The 20,169-nt window shown below is 35.0% G+C and overlaps 3 protein-coding genes and 1 non-coding gene across 4 annotated transcripts in view; 2 read left to right on the top strand and 2 right to left on the bottom strand.

The window, feature by feature from the left end:
• NLG-5 (neuroligin 5) overlaps positions 1–13,766 on the top strand; it is a 38,511-nt gene extending 24,745 nt beyond the window's left edge. The window contains exons 6-10 of the mRNA XM_069119572.1: positions 3,873–4,065; positions 5,000–5,444; positions 9,555–9,828; positions 9,964–10,110; positions 10,467–13,766. Of these exons, the coding sequence (XP_068975673.1) occupies positions 3,873–4,065; positions 5,000–5,444; positions 9,555–9,828; positions 9,964–10,110; positions 10,467–11,113 (1,706 nt within the window). The 3' untranslated portion in view covers positions 11,114–13,766. The remainder of the gene's footprint in view (positions 1–3,872; positions 4,066–4,999; positions 5,445–9,554; positions 9,829–9,963; positions 10,111–10,466) is intronic.
• Positions 13,767–13,853: 87 nt separating this feature from the next.
• La (La autoantigen-like) lies at positions 13,854–16,231 on the bottom strand. Its single transcript, XM_069119573.1, has 7 exons — positions 15,902–16,231; positions 15,353–15,706; positions 15,107–15,249; positions 14,927–15,026; positions 14,610–14,855; positions 14,390–14,522; positions 13,854–14,181 (listed from the first exon to the last, which is right to left on the bottom strand). The coding sequence occupies exons 1-7, from the start codon at positions 16,100–16,102 to the stop codon at positions 14,093–14,095; spliced, it is 1,266 nt and encodes a 421-aa protein (XP_068975674.1). The 5' UTR covers positions 16,103–16,231; the 3' UTR covers positions 13,854–14,092.
• Positions 14,250–14,334, bottom strand: LOC138183742 (small nucleolar RNA U6-53/MBII-28). The gene has a single exon (XR_011174136.1). It is a non-coding gene; the product is annotated as a small nucleolar RNA U6-53/MBII-28 (small nucleolar RNA).
• Positions 16,232–17,249: 1,018 nt separating the features above from the next.
• Positions 17,250–19,453, top strand: Tctp (translationally controlled tumor protein). The gene is made up of 5 exons (XM_069120608.1): positions 17,250–17,405; positions 17,955–18,025; positions 18,157–18,344; positions 18,423–18,693; positions 18,997–19,453. The coding sequence occupies exons 1-4, from the start codon at positions 17,378–17,380 to the stop codon at positions 18,652–18,654; spliced, it is 519 nt and encodes a 172-aa protein (XP_068976709.1). The 5' UTR covers positions 17,250–17,377; the 3' UTR covers positions 18,655–18,693; positions 18,997–19,453.
• The last annotated feature ends 716 nt before the right edge of the window (positions 19,454–20,169 follow it).

Below are 20,169 nucleotides of genomic sequence, written 5' to 3'. Positions count from 1 at the left end.
TAGTTTATTTTCTATGTCGAGTTTAGAGCTGCGACTAGTTAGCCAGTACATCTGTCTTCTTTTTATCAGTATTTTGTCTATAATTGATTTAGTATGTTGTTTCCATGTAAGTTGTGTGTCTAAATGGAGTCCTAGGTATTTAACTTGCCCTGTTTGTGTTAATTCAATTGGACATTTCGTGGTTTCTGTTTTCTTAGTGTAAATGTAATATGGTTGCATTTACTGGGGTTTGCTTTTATTTGTTTATCTTGCAGCAATTTTTCTATTTTCGTGATGTGCTCTTGTAGTAATGTGACTGCTGTTTCTGGATTAATGTGCCTGACTAGTACAGCCGTGTCGTCCGCGAATGTCAGTATTTTGCTGTTGGTAGTTGTTGGTATGTCGACCGTGTGTAGTGTGTATAATATTGGTCCTAAGACGCTTCCTTGCGGCACTCCTGCCTTCGTGTCTTTTACTTCAGAATATACATCTTTTATTTTAGTGTATACGTACAACTATAAAATAAGATACCAGTTATATGAAATCGTAGATCTACTTTGAAGATTCTCTCGGATTTCGCTCCAGCGAACATCGTGAAGCTTTCGTCATGAATCAGATACAGACGGAATCGCGAGTTATAGGAAGACGCAGTTGTCTCGTGCAAGTATCATCTGCCCGAAAATTATAGCGATAGTTGCGCAGCATTGGACAGAGAGCGAGCGGGATACAAAATTGTAAAAGGCAAATATTTGCGTTCGACGAGGCGGAGGATATTTACATTGGACACGTATTGCATCGTATTTCCCTTCGGCATAGCACCGGGATTAATCCGAATACGCTTCTCTCTGCAACATTTCCGCGTGAAGTACTCGATGCTTTAAAGGACGTTTGTTTGGATATTCCTCCGGCTTACGATCTTTACGAGGCGACCTCGTGAAGCCACACTAAAACGTAGCGTAACGATGCCGGACTGAAGCGAGCGAGGTTTTTTCAGCTGAATCTCCTTTTCTTCGTCCTATTTCTCTTTATTTCTTTTCCCCTTCTTCGTTTAATTCTTTATCGAGAATTCGTTCGTATTCCTCTTCCCCGCGAAGAGAATTTTCAATCTGATAAATTTAGTATAAAGGGTAGCAAAAAAAATGACGAACTAATAAACCGAAGGAAAACTACGGAGGAAGAAGAGCTGCTTGAAAATTCAGCATCGTGTTACCGAAATTGTCTTTTCATTTCTTTCTTTTTTTAAGCCATTTCTTCGTCCTTTTCAAAATTTTCGAAATATTGCAGACACATCGCTTGACTTGTCGATAACTGCGTAAATAAATGTTCAGAATTTTCCAACGAGAAACGGTTGATAATATTCGCTCGATCGTTGTTATCGCGTTAGTTCGACGTTAGACACGGTTTTCTATGTCGTATTTGTTGTTTCACATAATCAAAAACCTATCTGTAATTTTGAATATTTTACAGTAAGTCGATACAAATCTGCTCTATCGTATTGAATCTGGGAGTTGTTTAAATATCACATAGTATACGATGTCTCGTATTGGATTATTAAAACGGATATAGAAACGTGAGGAACGGATACGAATATAGGTCGAACGAGTAGGTTCCAATTGCAATTAATTGTAACCTAAATAATGGAGACAATGGATCTCTGTAAATTAAAATCGATACGTGTATTTGCGAATGGAGAACGGATAATTGTAGGCACGAAATTTGTTTTCGTATAGCAAGCCAATAACTGTATTGTACTGTAAATAAAAATAACTAAAATATTTTCTCGTTATACATATATACAGGGTATGCCAGGGTTTAACAGCCAAGTTTCGTCGGTATATGTCAGGCTTTTTCAGCTCCCATCGTCGTTCTACTAAAATAACAATGATTTAAAAATGGTCTTCGAAATTTTGTCTTCTTTTTCTATTATTAGATTCAGAAACAGTCCATCGATGATTTAACCGAACTTATGTAAAGAGGTCGTTCGGCCAGATCCTCTCAGCCTCGAATGTTCTTACGGCGCGCTGGTTTGACAGATCGCTGACGAGATTATTTTGGTGGTTCAAGTTGCGATCTCTATATCTTGTCGAATGAGAATCGATCACGTCCTTGACCAGACGTACTCGTAGATCGTTGCGTAGAGTGCGATCGAAGACATACCAGAGCCATATCACCCAGCATATTTTGTGACCAAATAATATCTGTACTTACTGTTAGACTTACATCGCTGTGGTCCAAGCTTAAATCGTAATTTGCCTCAATTTGTGCGTGGATGTGGGATACATCTCCGGTGAAGGAAAACTAAGAAGTCAGAAAGTTTATTCGAGTCAGTTGGCCAGTAAGTTAGCTGACCTGTAGAAATAAAATCTAAGTTTCTAGATTGAATTGCTTGTAGCAGACTGCGTTCTTTCGATGCGATGATCCTAGATCCCCAGACATCGCATTTCTCGAATAGTCTCCGGCTACGACGAATGCTGATCCAATTTTCAATCAAATATCAAAGTATTCTACACATTCTTCAGTGACGATAGTATGTCGCGGTGGAGAATAGATGGAGAAGGCCTATCGTCAAGGCCTGTGGTAATGTTTGAATTTTTACCAATTTTTACTTTGGAGAGATTCCATGTTTCCTCCTTTTTTTCTTTTCAACACATTGCCAATGGTTTGTATTTACACGAGGCTCTTGGCTATTTGGCATTATTACATCGTCGCTGTATCCAGCATGATCATCGCGGTCTGGATTTTCTCTGGTATACCTTGTATCGAGATTCTCGCTTGTCTAAGTAGGAGTTATAGGCAATGAGGGATATGGGTTGGAGAGTGACAGAAATATAGATTGTTATGTCTCTGCTGGGGAAGCGTTATGGTTGCTCGTCATCAGATCCGGCTCAGATGAATTCCGATGTTGGAACATCAGGAGCGATTGCCGAGCTATCATTACTCGATGATTTTGTGGATTTCTCGAGTGTATCGATGAATCGTCTAATATCTGATGCGCAAGTTCACTCGGCTGTTGGTTTACCGTTTCGTGTAAATCACGTTAACCGAGCCGATTTCCTGCCGGTAACATTTTTATTTTACTGCCACGTAGCCATATCCGACAGAAGGATAACGCTTATTGCGCGTTATTAAGTTTGTTTACGATATCTCAACAATCGTCGTACGTATAACAACGAACAATGATAACACGCGCGTACTGTGTCGACGTCAACGATCATCCCGAGAGTCGACGAACAGTCTTCGAGATGCATGTAAAATATATCATTTTTCACAAGATAAATATCAAGGGGAATCAGTTTTTAAATCTAATATTCGTTAAAGCGAAGCAAACTATCTCGTGGAAAATATTCGTCTCGTAAAAGGCGCGATAAATTGGCGTTCTATTCGCTGCAGGTAGATGACGGCTTTACCTATGTACGTCGCAGCCGGTCACAATTCGTCGCCGCTGTCGTTTCGTTCTCCCCTCTGAATATCTTTTATTATCACGTAAATCTCTTTGAGATATCGTGAATCGTGAATAACGACTTTACCGTGTTGATGTAATAACTTCGATATATCCGGTGGCCCTTTTCGCCTGGACTTTAACGCGTCCCTTCTTCAGAGCAGTATTACTACTGTGACGCTTGAGACGATCGCGAAGAAGGCGCTTCGTTTCCTATTTTCGATGTAATTTATCGCGATGTCTTACGATCCATTTTACGTTTCATCTTCCGCGAAATATCGAGAATGGAAATGAAAATTGTCATCGCGTGGTAACAGTAGATTTTAACCAGGCGTAGCTCGAAGATACAAGCGGAAACATTTGAAAACACACGATTCGCCTTGTTTATTGATTTCTCGGTGCTGCTGAGAGGTCGTTAAGTTTGTTAACAAAATGTGTCGACCAATGTTTGCAGGCCTTTTTCATCGAGTCGTGTTATCGAGTGGCTCAGCGTTAAGCCCGTGGGCGTCTGTTCACGATCCGAACGACTTACGATCGAAAGTAGCAAAGCAAATAGGATGTTCCACCGAGGACGACGAAGATATTGCCAACTGTCTACGCGGCATTCCTCTGCGTGAGCTCATGGCCGTTGAACTGCCGGAAATCCGGTAAGATAGTAACTCTTTACGATCTGGATTCGAGGCTGATGCAAGATCCGTGAATAGCTGCCCGTAAATTCCATGCAAAAATTCCTCGTGCGTTACCTGCGCGAAATAAAAAGCTCCGAGTCGCCGATATTATTGTTCTCCGCACGAAAGAATCCAATAAAGTTCCCGTGATCTTGAACGAAACGTATCTTTTAAAATCTGACTGTACTTTATCTGTATTTTATTACGTTTACCGGCATAAAAAGATCGCGGCCCGTCCATAACGCGAATCAAGTTATCGATCATCTACGATTTACAATATCAAACGTCAACTTAAAAGAGATGTTATACATCTATACGTGTAAAGTACTCGATCTAAAAAAAAAAAAAAAGAAACGTTAATGGCAGGAAAAATCATAAACATATATTTGTATAATGATTCGTATAGTTGAAATAATCAAATCTTGAACAATTATGCGCAATTTATTTCATTAACCATTTATAGAAAACTTAATGAGAGCAACGAACTTTAGCTTGAAAAATTAATTATACGATCATATACGATCATTCTTAACGCAAACATACGTTGACCATGGTAAAACATCCTGAAAAGTATACTACGAAATTGTACGATTAAGCCAATGTGCAATTACACCAACGCGACTATGAAAACTACGCGCAAGCTCTCATCGTAGTATCTCGTAACTATAACCCTAAAATCTCGTACTATATCGAACCCTATAACGCCCAAGTCAAAATCATAGTACCGTTTATTCCAGATCAAAGCATAAGTGTAGTCGCTAATCGGCTAGCGCAAGTTTTCGCGAGTCAGATCACGCTATTGTTGGTACCCGATTTACTTGGTCGCCTTATCGATCGACACGGGGAACACCGTACCAATTCGGTATCCTGACGAGCAATGAATCGCACTAATTCGTCTCGCCTTCCGCTTCAGATTCGTGCCACGGATCGGACCAGGCTTACCAGTGGACCAAAACAATCCCGATCCAGGGCTGGATATGGAACGAGCCAGCGACACGTTCATCAAAGTACCTCTTATCCTTGGTGTGTCTACTACGGAGTCGAATTTAGATTTTAACGCGAACGATATTCAGTACGGATTCGAGGAGGATCATCGAAATCGAATTTTACGAACGTTCATTAGGAACGCTTATGTATATCATTTGAACGAGATTTTCTCCGCGGTGAGGAACGAGTATACGGACTGGGACAAGCCTATCCTTCATCCTATCATTATACGGGATTCGACGATGGAGGCGTTGAGCGATGGTCATACCGTAGCTCCACTCATGAGGATTGCCTTTTATCACGCCAGAAGGGGAGCCAAAACGTTCTTCTACCACTTCAGCCATCAAACCAAAGACAACAGCCTTTTGCAGGTTTGTGGAAAAGATTGCACGTTTTACAGGGAATCGAGCGTGCGTTTTATGTATCTGATGACGAAGAAAATGATTGGTGCGTTGAATTAGAATTTTTAACGGTGGGATTATTCTTGAAATTTATTTGGGTGATTTTCTTATACAGTAAAGTCAGTTTTAAAACTTGTTTGTATTTTTCAAGTTTGCAACTAAATTAGCTTTAGTTGTGTGTAGGTAAACTTACAAAATGTACAGGTCCAACGTAATTTTATTATTCTTGATTTTCGTCGGAACTTCCATTTACTTTACTTGTACCACGAATTTTGGAACACAGTGTATACACGTAGGAAATAATTTATAGTCTTTTATACAAATTACTCGCGACCTACAGTACTCGATCCCTTTTCCATTCGTAAATACAAGAACGCGACAGATGTTGGAAGTAATTTAAAAGGAACCGGGTCTTTTAACGATTGAAACGCCCGCATGAAGTGTCGACAGTAAACCGTGACTCTTTGAACCACTTCAGTCGTAAACTTATTTCTCGACGAAAGCCGTTCCTTTTTTTCTTTTTTTCTTTCTTCCTTTGGTCGTCGTCGTCGACGCCATTTTATTCGCAACTTCTTTGATTCTTCGCGAAATTTTTTAAGTACACACACTACCAATGCCCTTCCTCTCGTTCTCGCCAAACACAGCGAAATATCAAAGATGGTATGGTAGTTTTTCATACAGCTCTTGACTCGACTAAAAGTGGAAAGTGGAACGCGCGAGCCAGAGAACCGGCTTAACTTCGAGTTAATTTTACATAAAATTATACATGTAGGATGAACGAGACCCTCGAGTGTCTTCGTTATTTTTGTTAAAGAAGCATACAGAAGTTGATCACAATTACATTGTGGTAAGAGATGGAAAAAAGTTAAATGGAAGAATTTTTACTGCGAGAGCTACCTTGCATGGTTGCGCTGATGTTATTAACGAAATTGTATGTTATGGTTGGTTAATTCATATCGGGAGTTAATAAATTATAGAGCTTCTCTACCGCTTCGACCTCTGTGTTATTCGCCTGGCCAATCAAACGTATATTCTACTTGCTCGCTTATACGTCGACCGTCGCTACTGGTAAGGAGAATACGTCAGTATGAGGTCAGACTAGTTGTACGCGTAAATTAATACATAACTAGTTAAATAGTACAGATTAATACATAATTCTACAAGTAGAATATCGATAGGAATAAAAAGATAATTTCAATAAACTATACTATCCATTGACTTTTAAGAAACAACGAATTTTCCAGTTGTCGAATCATTACCGTTTGAAAACTCACACATCACATGGCTTAATCAACCAACTACCCGATAGATTAATAGACTTAATAACGCAAACTTCCAAGAGTCTAACGTCGAGGCAAAGTTCCAACATAGAGTCACGCTTAATTTACATCGTCGTAGTCTTCTGGGGTAACGCAAACGTCCTTCCACTGGTCCCATGAGACGTTTGATTAGGTCACAGTAGCTTCATCGTGAAATCATGGGCAGCGGTTAGTCGGAAGACAAGCACGAGCATAAAGCTCCGAGAAGTCCAAGATCGGAATGGATTCCAGGAAAACGGAAGATTAAAGAGGCAATCCGAACGAGCTGTGAGCTCGAATGCTGTTCTTGGTCTTTCGCACTGTCTGTTTTTTACTTTAAAATGGAAGGAAATATTTTCGGTGTTCGTACAGATCGAACGGTAATACATTGCTCCTTTTTGTGTCTTTTATCCATTTTGAATTATCGCACTTTCAAAATGTAATTTTGTTGCTTATGTAAATGTAAAATTGTTGTTCTACGCATTTGGTTGGCAAATTTGATTTAAAACAATTTGTCGTCGTTCTTCGAAATTTATGCACGTCAGCAATTTGACGATTTTAACTAGTTCATTGTGTTATCGCGACGCGCTCATAAGACTGGTAGTTGTCCATACGTCAAGAGGGAGAGAGGCAGGAACTTTAAGTTAACGAGTTTCGTTCTCGGGTCACGGTTAATAGCGATTTAGTGCGTTTAGCTGCCACGCTATGGCCAACTGTGGACGTACAAAGCGAAATTTTAATTAAACGGAAGTCGAGTCGCGTGCACGCCCGTGAAAGGCCACCTCGCTTAATAAGTTTCAGTGTCGTGACTGAAACTCGAAACGCGAGCCTAATCAATGCGTCGTTCGTGCATTTAGAAACGTTAGGAAAAAATATAGGCTAATTCGAATAGAAATTAGCATAGAAGAGGCAAAAGAGAGGAAACTGTAAATTTCTAGTAAAACGATAACGAAATGTAAATTATACAACAAATGTAAATATTTCGGATTTATACGTAATATCTTGTAATTGCAATTTCAGCAATGGAATTCAAATCTGAGAACTCGACAATTTGCAAACTGACAAAATGAAAATTGAATATCGTGTAATTGTAAATATGATTTATAAAAATGATATAATGAAATATTAAGTATAATTTAGTTAAGTAATAGGAAAACCTTTGGACCAGAGAGGAATTTTTTTTATCGAAGAAGTCGCATACTTTTCTCGATAAACTGTATGGACTGCATTTGTTGTTATAATTTCTGTTATTGTCTGTTATTTAGTAAACTGCAGTACAATCTGTTCTATGATATTCATTAAATGACCGAACAGTTAAATTTCTACGATTATAATAATACATATATAGCAGTTACCGATCGTATCTATTTATCTAACCATATACTGCGTATACTCTGGCTGACTATACACTGACCTACACCACTTGTTAACTGAGATTAAACCGACCCCTTAATCTCTTGGCATATTATATCAATAAAATTAGTACATGATAAATAATAATAAAGTAATAATAATAATAATAATAATAATAAATACACTAAATATTTGACAAGGAACAAATGTTTCTCTCTATATTGGTACTCTAAAAGTATCATCAATAATAACATTGATTCGCACACGCGTTCTCAGGTCACTTCTTTGCAAATAAAATCCCTAAAAAATTCTAAAAACGGGAATTAAGATAACAACACACGCTGGAACTACTACGTCGAAGAACAAGCCGAGAGTCATTGACCCGAGCGTTACTTTAAACTCGAAAATTGAGCTTTTTTCCCGGTAAATTGAGTATCTTGAAGAAGCCACGCTTAGGTAAACCACATTAACGAAATTCACTTGGGACTCATTCAACAAGCTACAACGTATTTAACGGAACAAAGCTAAACGGTTCATCCGTTAAACGATCCGACTGTATGGGTGCCAGGAGACGAGACGGTAGATCCTCCAGCAATATGCTAATTCGCTGTTCGTTTCTTCGGCGTGTCTTCGAAATGTATGCACATGCATATACCGATCTACAGCCCATCCACGAGCTTCTAGTAGATCCAGGCGACATTTAAGTCGGCAGACAGCTGTAAATCCCATTTGCTTGCGCTCTGAATTAACAGGATTTGCATCGCGACCCAGACATTCTGTCGAACGCACAAATAGAATTGGCTGTGTCTCCGCGTGATTCACGCTGCTTTCCAATTAAAATTATTGAATCGGATTAAAATAATTAATCGTCGAGCAGCTGGGCCGACAGGAATTTTTGTTTCGTTGTCATCGAATCATCCTCGAAAGGAAAACGCGATAATGAACGACGCGGTCGTTAATCTGCGTAATTTTTGAGCGGAAATTTTCTTTCGGACAAACCTTCGCGACACTTTATATATTAAATGAAAGAATCGCTGTTTCTAAGAATTATTCAAATGGTAAGATAGTTTGAAAAGATAGTATGAGACGTTCATTCGAATCTTTAAGTGTTTAGATCTTGAAATTTCTAAATCTTTTAGTCTTCGAGTTTGCGCGTATTTGATTCTCGTATCGTGGAATTTCCACGTTTATTTCTTCCTCCTAATTGCAATTACTGATTATGAGTAATATTAATAAAAAGTCATAGTGGGCGAAAGTGGGCAAAAAAGAATTCCTTCGTCAAAAAAAAGAGTTCTCTCGTCGATAATGGTTATCTGTAGCTGAAAATAACTTCCGGCGTCGATATCGAATACCGTTTTGAACAGCATTTGCCGCAGGTTTCAAACGTTACACGTACATGCCACCAACGAACGAAATAATTTTGTTTCAGCGTCTGGGCAGCATTCGTGGCGAAGATATACCGTACATCTTCGGGTTGCCACTGGTGGCTGGAGGAGCTTTCTTTCCCCGGAATTATTCCCGACAGGATCAGGGCGTCGCCGAGGCAGTTCTCACGTTTTTCACGAATTTCGCGAAAACCGGCAATCCGAACGAGCCACACAAAATCGAATCGGTGGATTATGGGACACCGAAGGAGAAAACGCGATACCGTGGTCTCACATGGGAACAATACGAAACGGGTACTCAACAGTATCTCACAATTGGTGAGTTTCTTCCTGCTACGTATCTTTTCTTTTCCTCCTATCCTCTTCTTTTTTCATTTATTCAAATACTTGTGCCGCATATATACTACATGTTGTATGTAATTAGAGAATAATATCGGTGATTAATCGTTTCAGCGATGAAACCGAAAATGAAGAGCCACTACCGTGGCCATAAAATGGCGGTTTGGCTAAATCTGATACCACAACTGCATCGACCCGGAGACGACGATGTCTCAATGCGGCATCATCATTTTCGAGAAAGGGGTGACCACTTTTATGCAGGTAAGAAACCAAAAACTTATTCTTCAAATAATTTAAATTAAAAAAAAAAAAATACATTTTGTTTTCGATTCGCGTGAAATATATACTATCTACCAACTAAGTTAATATTATTAACTAGTATTTTGTATAAAAAGATTAGGAACGAAAAGCTTCAATTATACTGGCACGAATACCTGTATCTATCTTACGCTTGCCATATTACATTTTATACTGAAATTATATCTATGTATTATAAAAAGATTCAATTATGTAATCATTACAATTAAAAGAAACCTGTCCCTATCATACACGATGTAAGTAACGTTTAATTCACCCAACGAATCGAGTAATTAGAATGCAAGTGTTGAATCTTTCAGGACCAGTTCGAGACGAGTGGTACACTCCTCTGCCGCTTGTAGCGACAACCAAGATGAGCGCCTCATCGACAACAGCGTGCAGCACATCTACAGGTGACGACAGTATTACCGAAGACATTACTCCTATTCTGGACGATTCAGAAGACGACGCTGAAATTTTACAAAGATTAGCTTCTCGTCATTACTACAGTACTACTACAGCCCTAGCAATCACCGTAGGAATCGGTTGCATGTTATTGGTGCTCAACATGTTGATATTCGCCGGCATTTACTATCAGAGGGATCGTGACAAAAAGAGAGCCACGATGGACTGCACGCCAAACGGGCAAGAATCACTACCGATGACTACCAGGTCGTCTATGAAAGCTCCGGAAAGTCCTAGGTCAGCGCAAGAACCTCCACCATCGTATACTACCCTTGCAAGAAGCCCGTCGATCCAGGAACATCAACAGATTGCTCAGAGTCAATCGCCAGATGTCGATGAACAGCCTAAAAGTGAACAGAAACTTAGCCACGGGACCAGCAACGCCATCCACAAGGATCCCATTCCTCCAAAACCTCCCACGAGAACGACCAGCTCCTTGAGTACTACTAGTGGCACCAATACTATTAAAAAACGTGTGCAAATACAAGAGATATCCGTATAGCATTAGGGGTTGCCCCAAGAGGGCAACATGAAAACCAAGAAGGTGACTTTCATAGATTTTGCAGCGACTGGCGAGTCTAAGTTTTGAAAAAGTTTACAGGGATATGGATTAACAAGTGTCTGGTTATGGCACGTAGCACAGGTTGGCAAAGAAAATTATCTGTTTGAGTTGCAGTGAGATATCGATGAAGAGTGAAGACTATTGGTGTTACTTTCGACAATTGTTGGAGGAAACTCTAAAGAACAATGAGTTCTAAAGCGACATTCAATTGTATGTTAAGTATTCTCTAATTATTCTGACGTATAAACAGCGATAACTGCCATATGTCACTGAAAAGACAAAGTGCTTTAAAGGAAGACTTAGCAGACTACGAGTGTTCCTCTATCATGCACGTAAGACTTTATGAGCATTTTGAGTGTATTTCTTTGCAGGATACAGTGTGTTTCTTCTATGGAATGCTATCAAAGTTGTATTACAAAGCGATTCAAAATGAGTTCATCAAATTTCAACTAATTAATTTCTTGTCAAGAAATACTTAACTTGACTACAAGAACAGTATCGTTAACTAAGAATGAGACATTTACGAAATCAAGTGTCTAGGAAGCCGGTTTTGTTTTTCTACAAATATACTGTCGAATAATTAAAATCTAACAGATATATCTTTTCTTTTTATTTGTTCTTTATTTTACACTTAAAAAGCAAAGTAAATTCTAAACTATGATATTTATCTCGCATATTGAAATAGACAAAAGTTGAAAAAAGGTCGTATCTCTAAAATTGTTTAATCTGACAGTATATTTGACGAAGAATAGAATCGATGATAAAAATCCATAAGTCAACACTGTAATTGTCACAATCAGTGTTCTTTCAAGTGTTCTTCTCGTAGCTGACATAATGATCATGTAATTAGAGTAACTCGTGGTATAACTGACGCTGGGCTCATGAAAAATTTCTATTTGCGTTTGTCTATACAACTTAAAAGTGGTTTCGTGTCTTTCCTACTCCAGGTATTGGAAACCGTGCACAAAATCGCACAGAGATAATAAATTAAATAACGTCTGTGTAACACGATCCGTAGAAAATTGTATGAGAGAATGGTCGTCTGAAATGATTTCTAAAATTTAAATGATGATAATTGTACTTCGTAGTGTCACTGTGATCAATATCAATATTTTTTAAAAATCAAAAACAAAATTTATAGATAAAAATCATTATGTTAGTTTCATTTGTCGTTGAAAATTATTCGTCTTTGTTTATTAAAGGACAAGAATTATTATTTATTTCTGTTTTTTATTTGTACTATAAACGTACATATTCTACTTTATTATGTGACATATAAATAGTATAAAACGGAAGTTGAAGAACTCTGTCAATTTTGCGTTGCCTCCTCGTTATCTTGATATCGTCGCTCACTATTTAAAATAATTTAAAGAGAAAAAGAGAAACAAAACCTAAAAAAATGTATATTTAGGCACTCGATACTGAAAGAGATCAGTTCTCGTATTCGCATTAGAATCTCATGCGAATGTTGTGTGAAAGTTCTGGGTTAAAGTAAACAAAAGGAAATTACATGTTTAATGGTTCAATTTGAGTGGAACTCGCACTGCACTTGCGGAATTATCGATGGTTCTCTAGTGACAACATGTGCTCAAAACGTAATCATAAAGTGGAACACAATTTCCTTTAAATTAAATATTATCTACACCTCTTCGACCAAGTAATCTAAGGCGAGATTACGCCCACGTTTATGCAAATATCATTCGTCTTTATAGGATTTTTTAAGCTGAATCTGATATCTGTGTTATACATACATTAAAAATTAATGAAGAAATTGGACTTATAAAGCTCGGTGTAAATTATAATGTTATAAAGGGATTTATCTTTTTTTCAGATACTTTAAATCTCTATACTATTTGCATAATTTTAATTACTGTACGTTATATTATGCATGTTTTAACATTATTTCTTAACTAAATTAAAAGCAAAGCTTATTTCATCATAATTTTCGTACAAACAGATACTCATGGTCATGGTTCTTCCATTAGTTGATAAAATTAAATGTTGCCGATACTATATATGTACATACATTTCATTTTAAAGATACTATTAATTTTTTATAAATTTGTTTCCTGACATACTTCGTAATCCAGACTGATTATCAAAAACATATTACATAATACAATCATTCTACTAAGAGACAAGTTTTTCTCCGGAAGAAGAAAAGCATCACGAATAACAGCAAACGACATTTCAATCGTCATGTAAAAAGATAAAAACACCTGTTTAATATAGTCGAATTTATCTAATCGATTGTACGCATTTTCTGAGGCACATGAAGTAATGAAAGCGTATTGGTATGATTAAGGACATAACGTTGTACTTTAGATAGCAATCATACTATGCACGGTGTCGCGTAATTGTACTATCGATTTCGATTATTTTCAATACACCGTTTCACAAAGAAAAGATTAGAAAAGGAATACTCATCAAGTATTGTTTGCGAATGGTATGAATCATCAGCACATTGCGACTATTCGTTAAATTGTGTGAACGGGATTATTGAACAAATAACAGTGAAATTTAAGTAGCAGAATAGACGAAACATCTTTGTAAATTTCACTGTAAAACAATAAAATGCTGATTTCTAAATACATTTCCATCTCCAATTAATATAATTACTCATATCCTTATAAGCTAACAGTGTATTAAGTTACACGTGGGACTATGAAATAATGTACAATTTACAAATATAAACGGTGTTGTACTTTTATCTTTTTAAATAATACACACTGCTCGAAGCATAACAAAAGAATATACGCTTAAAGTAGTTTTATCTATCTGGAATACATAGTAGTGTAACATCTATCTTTTCTTATTTTATACAATAAGTATCTGTATAATAAAAATATGATTAATATACATGTTTAGTTGAATAATTATACAAGTTTTGGTTTCTCCAAGATAAATAATATTTCTCAATTATTCAACTGAATTATTCCCTCTTTTAGCAGGAACCGCATCACTGCTGTCACTCATATGTCTTTTACTTGCTACTCGTGTGTTACGGCCTGCAACATAATTTTCACAAATTTTACATATGCTTCATTTTGATGACATGTAAGATTTGTAATCATGAAATGTTCAGTAATATTTGTAAGTTTAACTCATTGAAATCCAGAAAACTGATCTCTCAGTATTAGCATGGCAAAGCATCATTACGGAGCAAGAATAGTACTATTTAAAAAAAAAGTTATTTATATACACCATTCTACTGACCTTTTTTGCCTCTCTTTCCTTTAAAATTCCTTTGCCTAGAATTTGCCATTTGTTGTCTCACTTTCAAAAAATATTTCTCTTCTTCTTCACTCTCAAGGACACAACAGGTTACATATTTACCACGGATAGATATCTTATAAAATAAATGGAAAAAATTTTCACGAAATAAAATATAATATTACAAACTTAAAAATAACAAAAAATAATTTGAAATACTCACTTTACTTTCATGCATTTTGTCAATTACTGTTTTTGCATCATTTTCTCCCTGCAATCGAGCATATCCCGCTGCATCACCTTTATTAAAGTCAACAAATGCAACATTCGCACCTAATTCACCTAGACATTCCTTAATATCTTCTCTTATACATTCATCAGGTACATTAGTAAAATAAATGACACAACCCTTTGGAAATAGATTTACCTTGTCACTTTCTTTCTCTTTATCATTATATTCTGTTTTCTCCTAAAAAATTGAACATTTTGTTATTATGTTTAATTATGCAAATAAATGTATAAAATAAGTTGTATACTAACAGATTCCATATCAACAGATTCACTTTTCTTTGTTTTCATTTCTGATCTTTTTTGTCTCCTACCTTCCCTTTCCTGTGTTTTAGATTGAGAATAGTCAGACCTAAAATTTCAAAGTATTAAATTAAGTATAAAATATTACTAAAACTTTTATAGCAGAGATATATAATCCGATTAACTTACGACCACATCTTAATTAATTCAGTGTCTCCATATTTTACAGATTCCCTAACCATAAAGGCTTTTGCATCCTCTAGAGTTTTGAACTGCACGAAAATCGAACCTTTAAATTGAAACTTCTTCTCTTTATCCACATACTTCCTCATCTATTAAACAAGAAAATGGTCTGAAGATCTAAGCATTATTTGCAAATTTTTTCCACTCTGATCTGAAAATAATACATCTATTGCTCAAGAGTCAGATACTTACAACGATATTATCAAATGGTTCATAAGCACTGAGAAACGTTTTAAGCTTCTCAATAGTGGTGTCCTGTAAAGGAAATCCTTTTACGTAAACTGTCTTGGCCTCCTGTGCCTTCCTATATTCTTCGTTATATATTGGCAAAGGATGCTTTGGAGAACGACGAATCTTTTTTCTATCTTCAGATATTTCCATAAGTTCACTTGATTTTATGGCTTCTAATATAACATTGATATCTTGACTCATAGAGGCCAACAATTTGAAATTTAACATAATAGTCATAGGAATCCATCCTTCATCCAATTTTGTTTGCTCAATGAGAAATTTATCTCTTTGCATATTCACATCTCCAAAGTAAAACTAGAAATATCGAAATTTTTATTAATTAAATTGTATTATTGCCATTTATGTTATAAGAAAGCTATGAAAATTAAACTTTTTAATTACGTTGAAGAATATCTACATATATCTATAGCTATACATATATTGAATCATGAGATATAAATGAATGGATATCTTATTTCCATAATAATTGGTTAATTAATAAAATACTACCTCGATTTGATCTTTTATTCTTTCTAACAGTTCGCTAGATGGTTCCTCAGATTTTACTTTTGGGGAAAGTTCCTCAGAAACCGGCTTCTCGTCTTTAACCTCGACATTGGCATCATTTATTTTAGTCTCGTCTACAACCTGTGTTTTAATTTCTGTTTGAGTCTCTGTTTTAGGAACTGTCTCTCCTTGCCCGTTCTCCATGTTTGTTGTTATTATGAGATACGAGCTTTCAAAATTGATTGAGACCTGAACAAGAAATCAATTTCGTAGAGATGCACTTGAACCGATGGTCAAACGTGGTCTGTTTTCTCAGGAACAGGAAGTAACCGTTAGGAATGAAAACGGTAATTGCATCAATATGAAATTTGAAAATGGCTGCTTGTTATAATTTCACAGTTTATTGCAATATAAAATTCTCCTCTTTTTATTATTCTTATCTCCGAATAAAGTAATAAATTGGGTATATTTGATAATTATATAAGTTATATGACAAATAGGAGAAATAATTACAATGTTAACTATTAAAATAAATTTTTTTAATTGCGATATATCATTTTTTGAAATAAAGTAAAAATTAAAAATAAATGTAAAGATAATTTTTCTAAAATATCCAATAATTTATAAACCGGAACCAAAAATAAAAATTTTATCGGAATTAGTGCGATGTTAGCCGCGGTCATTTAAACGGGCCTGAACACTCGCTAGGGAAAACCCTCTATCCTTTGAGTTGAAAAAATCAAGATACAGGACAAGAAAAGATCCAATTCTACGAGATAGACAGAGATAAGTAGAGTGTCTCTGATTCTGTCCGAACAATGTAATATACATTATTGTATTTTTATATTAGTATTAAAATGTACCTAAATATTTCTTCACACTATTAACAGAGGTAGCAAAGCAAAACGCAACAAAATTATGCAAAACACTTACAATTTCTAATGAAGCCTTACTTGAAAATTAATGTTCCTTACGATTTTTTGAATCCTTACAATTTCTTTTAACTTAGTTTATAACTGATATTCATGCATTTTATTTATATATACTAGACAAATAACTAATATAAATAGTATAAATTAACTAATATTTAGTTATTAATTATAAATTGTTATTAAATTACATTAGTAGTATATTTTAAAAACTAAAAGCATAAAAAATATAAATCAAAGATTTATTTTCGAAAGATTAAAATGATACATTTATTTTCAATGCGTCTACTTTTAATTACAATAAAATAAATATATAATCTGTATAATTGATAAACTACGTCTTTTGCCTACATAAAATAACCGGATATGCCTTGTTCCGGAATATGTATAATGATTTTAGATCTTTATGTTGGCAAACAGGTAAAAGATAAAAGAATGCAATGAAGTTGGCTGCAATCTTTCAATACTGCGCTCCCTTCCGGTTCGTTCTTTCGGGGAGAGTGAGTCTTGTTTAGTTTAGCTGTAATTAAATCTTTCTCCATCTTCCAACATGAAGATTTACAAGGATATTTTTACTGGTACGTAAATTTAGAATATCATTAAATAACACGTGTAATGAATATTTTTTCAAACTTTTTCATATACTAAGAAATAAAATATTACGCTTGATTGCAAATGGACTTGCAGTGACGTTTCTATCACGAGGACAAAAATTTTAAGAGTAATAACTATAAAATGTTTCCTGACTACGGTTTTAATTGTGTAAATGTGAAAATATATCGTTAAACATGTTTTTAATGGTTTCTCATATTATAGAAACATTATGCTTCTTGAATATTTAATATTCTAATTTATAACCTCTCCATATGTTCGAAATGACTCATTTCAATAGGGAAATGATACATTTGACACTAATTACATATTTTAAGGAAGAGTAGAGATTATTATTTTAAATTAACTCTTTTTTAAACTAACTCTGCTGCAGTAAAATGATTATTTTGAAGGTTTGATAATTACTTTATACAAAATTTATAAAATTGAATTTTACGAAATAATATAAGTTTTATATAATTAGTTACTTTTACTACATTAAAGGTCATATTTTTATTTTAAAATTTATATTTCAGGCGATGAAATGTTTTCTGACACCTACAAAATAAAGTTGATTGATAATGTTGTATATGAAGTATATGGCAAGGTACCTATCTTTTTACTCTTATTTTTAAATTGTATTTGGATAACGTGTATTAAACTTATATAGTTGTCTGAATACTTATTTATATTATATTCGTTGTATTAATATCTTTACTTAAATTTTTTTATAACTAGGTAGTCACTCGTAAATCAGGTGACATTGATATTGCTGGATTCAACCCATCTGCTGAGGAAGCTGATGAAGGAACAGAAGAAACGGTGGAATCTGGTGTAGATGTAGTTATGAATCATCGGCTGCAAGAAACTTTTGCATTTACAGACAAAAAGTCCTATACCTTGTACTTGAAGGATTATATGAAAAAGTAATTATTCTTCCTATAGTAGTGTAAATTATTACTTTAGTAATATTGAAGCAATATTAATAACGCAATTTTCATTAGATTGGTAGCAAAATTGGAAGAGGAAGCTCCTGATCAAGTGGAAGTTTTCAAAACAAACACAAATAAAGTAATGAAAGACATATTAAGTCGTTTCAAAGACCTACAATTTTTCACTGGCGAATCTATGGATATTGATGGTATTGTTGCATTAATGGAATATCGCGAGATCGACGGTGAATCTGTGCCTGTACTCATGTTATTCAAGCATGGTCTTGAGGAACAAAAGTTCTAAACAATTTTAGGTATTGAAGAAATTGTGGGAAAAAATATTGTGAGTTTTACATTTACTACTTGTATTTCGTTAATATCGTAATCACTTAATGTACGTGTAACTGTGTTAATAACATTCAAAAATAGACTTAAATATATAAACATGTTAATTCATGCCTATACTTCAGTCATTTGTATTTGGCATTGCACAAACATGTAAAAAAAAGATGGTGATCAGATTCCCGCTGTGGTGCGTTTCCTCGACGTAGCGTCTATTATAGCCATACACTAAAAAACAAAGTTTTGTTACTAAATGCATTAAATACATAGCGAAAGTAAAATTAATTTTCGTACATTTTTCCAGATAAACTCAAAGAAGACTGCACACACGCTGAAAAGCTTGTGACATTTAGTTAAAAGGAAAACACGATTTTACTTCCAATCTCATTTTATAATGCAGTTAACTTATTCGTTTCAACAACAATCAATGACTCGAAGTCTCACAGGAGTTAATAATTGTACATATGACTTTACTGAAGGGAAGATATGCAAGACATTATCCCTTCGATTGTATTATCTGAGTCTGATTTCCCTGTAGACTTGTAATATTTTCTACTTTTTTTATTGGTCACTTATTAGAGAATTTAATTTATGATTCAAAAATGGAAGATGGGGAAAGAAGTTTGCAGCAATGAAAATATCAGAACATACGTCTAATTATTGTTAACACAAAAAGAAATGTCCTTGGATAACAATTAAATCTGAAACATACTCTGTATAATGTCCATCAAATAAAAAGGTGTTTTCATAAGTACTGCTTACGAGCCGTGTTCTTATTTTGATTATCTAATTGTTTAAATTAACTTTCCGTAATAATACAGGTACATAGTAAAACAAACAATTATTAATTTGCTTCATAAAAATATTATATTTAGACAAGTCAGAATAGACGATTTATCTCTTGGCGCAAGACCATACATTATATTTTTTACTCAAGGACTGTTATTAGCCATACTGTTTTACAAGTATATTCATAATATGACTTCTTCGCGTTTCTTCCATTAACAACCTCGCTCTCGCTCTCGCTCTCGTTCTCACTATCGCATTCTCCCTTACACTCTTTGTTTCCTATATTTATATAATTTGTGTACCCATCGTTATCGTCATCATATTTATTACGCATATTCGTTTATGAATATATTACTCTCGTTCATTATAAAACAGTTACCGATCCAATATAGAACTCTTCACATTCCAAATACGTTTTCATGTGCCATTACCTGAAAAAGTGTTATGTTAACACATAGAAAAGCGTATTTTAATAATGTAATAATAATTCATATGCATGTACGTATGTACACAGCCGTAAATGTATACATATACATACACGTACGTTTAGTAAATGAACGTTCAATAGGTATATACGAATTAATTATCGCTTCAGAATAAGTCGAAAACTGACATTTACAGCTTAAAGATAGTAAAATTGAACTCCAAAAAATATACGTACATACAATTATATATTTATGTATGTACG

This window comes from Bombus flavifrons, chromosome 9 (genome assembly GCF_040668555.2).
Source record: "Bombus flavifrons isolate JBK064 chromosome 9, iyBomFlav1_principal, whole genome shotgun sequence".
Lineage (NCBI taxonomy): Eukaryota > Metazoa > Arthropoda > Insecta > Hymenoptera > Apidae > Bombus > Bombus flavifrons.
Note: the sequence above shows the minus strand (reverse complement) of the source record. Positions and strands in the feature narration are given on the sequence as shown.

What these genes read in the sequence shown, in the direction of transcription:
- La (XM_069119573.1), bottom strand. Translation starts at nt 16,102, where the DNA reads ATGGAGAACGGGCAAGGAGAGACAGTTCCTAAAACAGAGACTCAAACA. An exon ending in GAATTAATTAAGATGTGGTC is followed by an intron (nt 15,027 to 15,106) that starts GTAAGTTAATCG and finishes TTGAAATTTTAG; the next exon opens with GTCTGACTATTCTCAATCTA. An exon ending in AGGAAAGAGAGGCAAAAAAG is followed by an intron (nt 14,182 to 14,389) that starts GTCAGTAGAATG and finishes ATTATGTTGCAG; the next exon opens with GCCGTAACACACGAGTAGCA.
- Tctp (XM_069120608.1), top strand. Translation starts at nt 17,378, where the DNA reads ATGAAGATTTACAAGGATATTTTTACTG. An exon ending in TTACAAGGATATTTTTACTG is followed by an intron (nt 17,406 to 17,954) that starts GTACGTAAATTT and finishes TTTATATTTCAG; the next exon opens with GCGATGAAATGTTTTCTGAC. An exon ending in TATATGAAGTATATGGCAAG is followed by an intron (nt 18,026 to 18,156) that starts GTACCTATCTTT and finishes TTTTATAACTAG; the next exon opens with GTAGTCACTCGTAAATCAGG.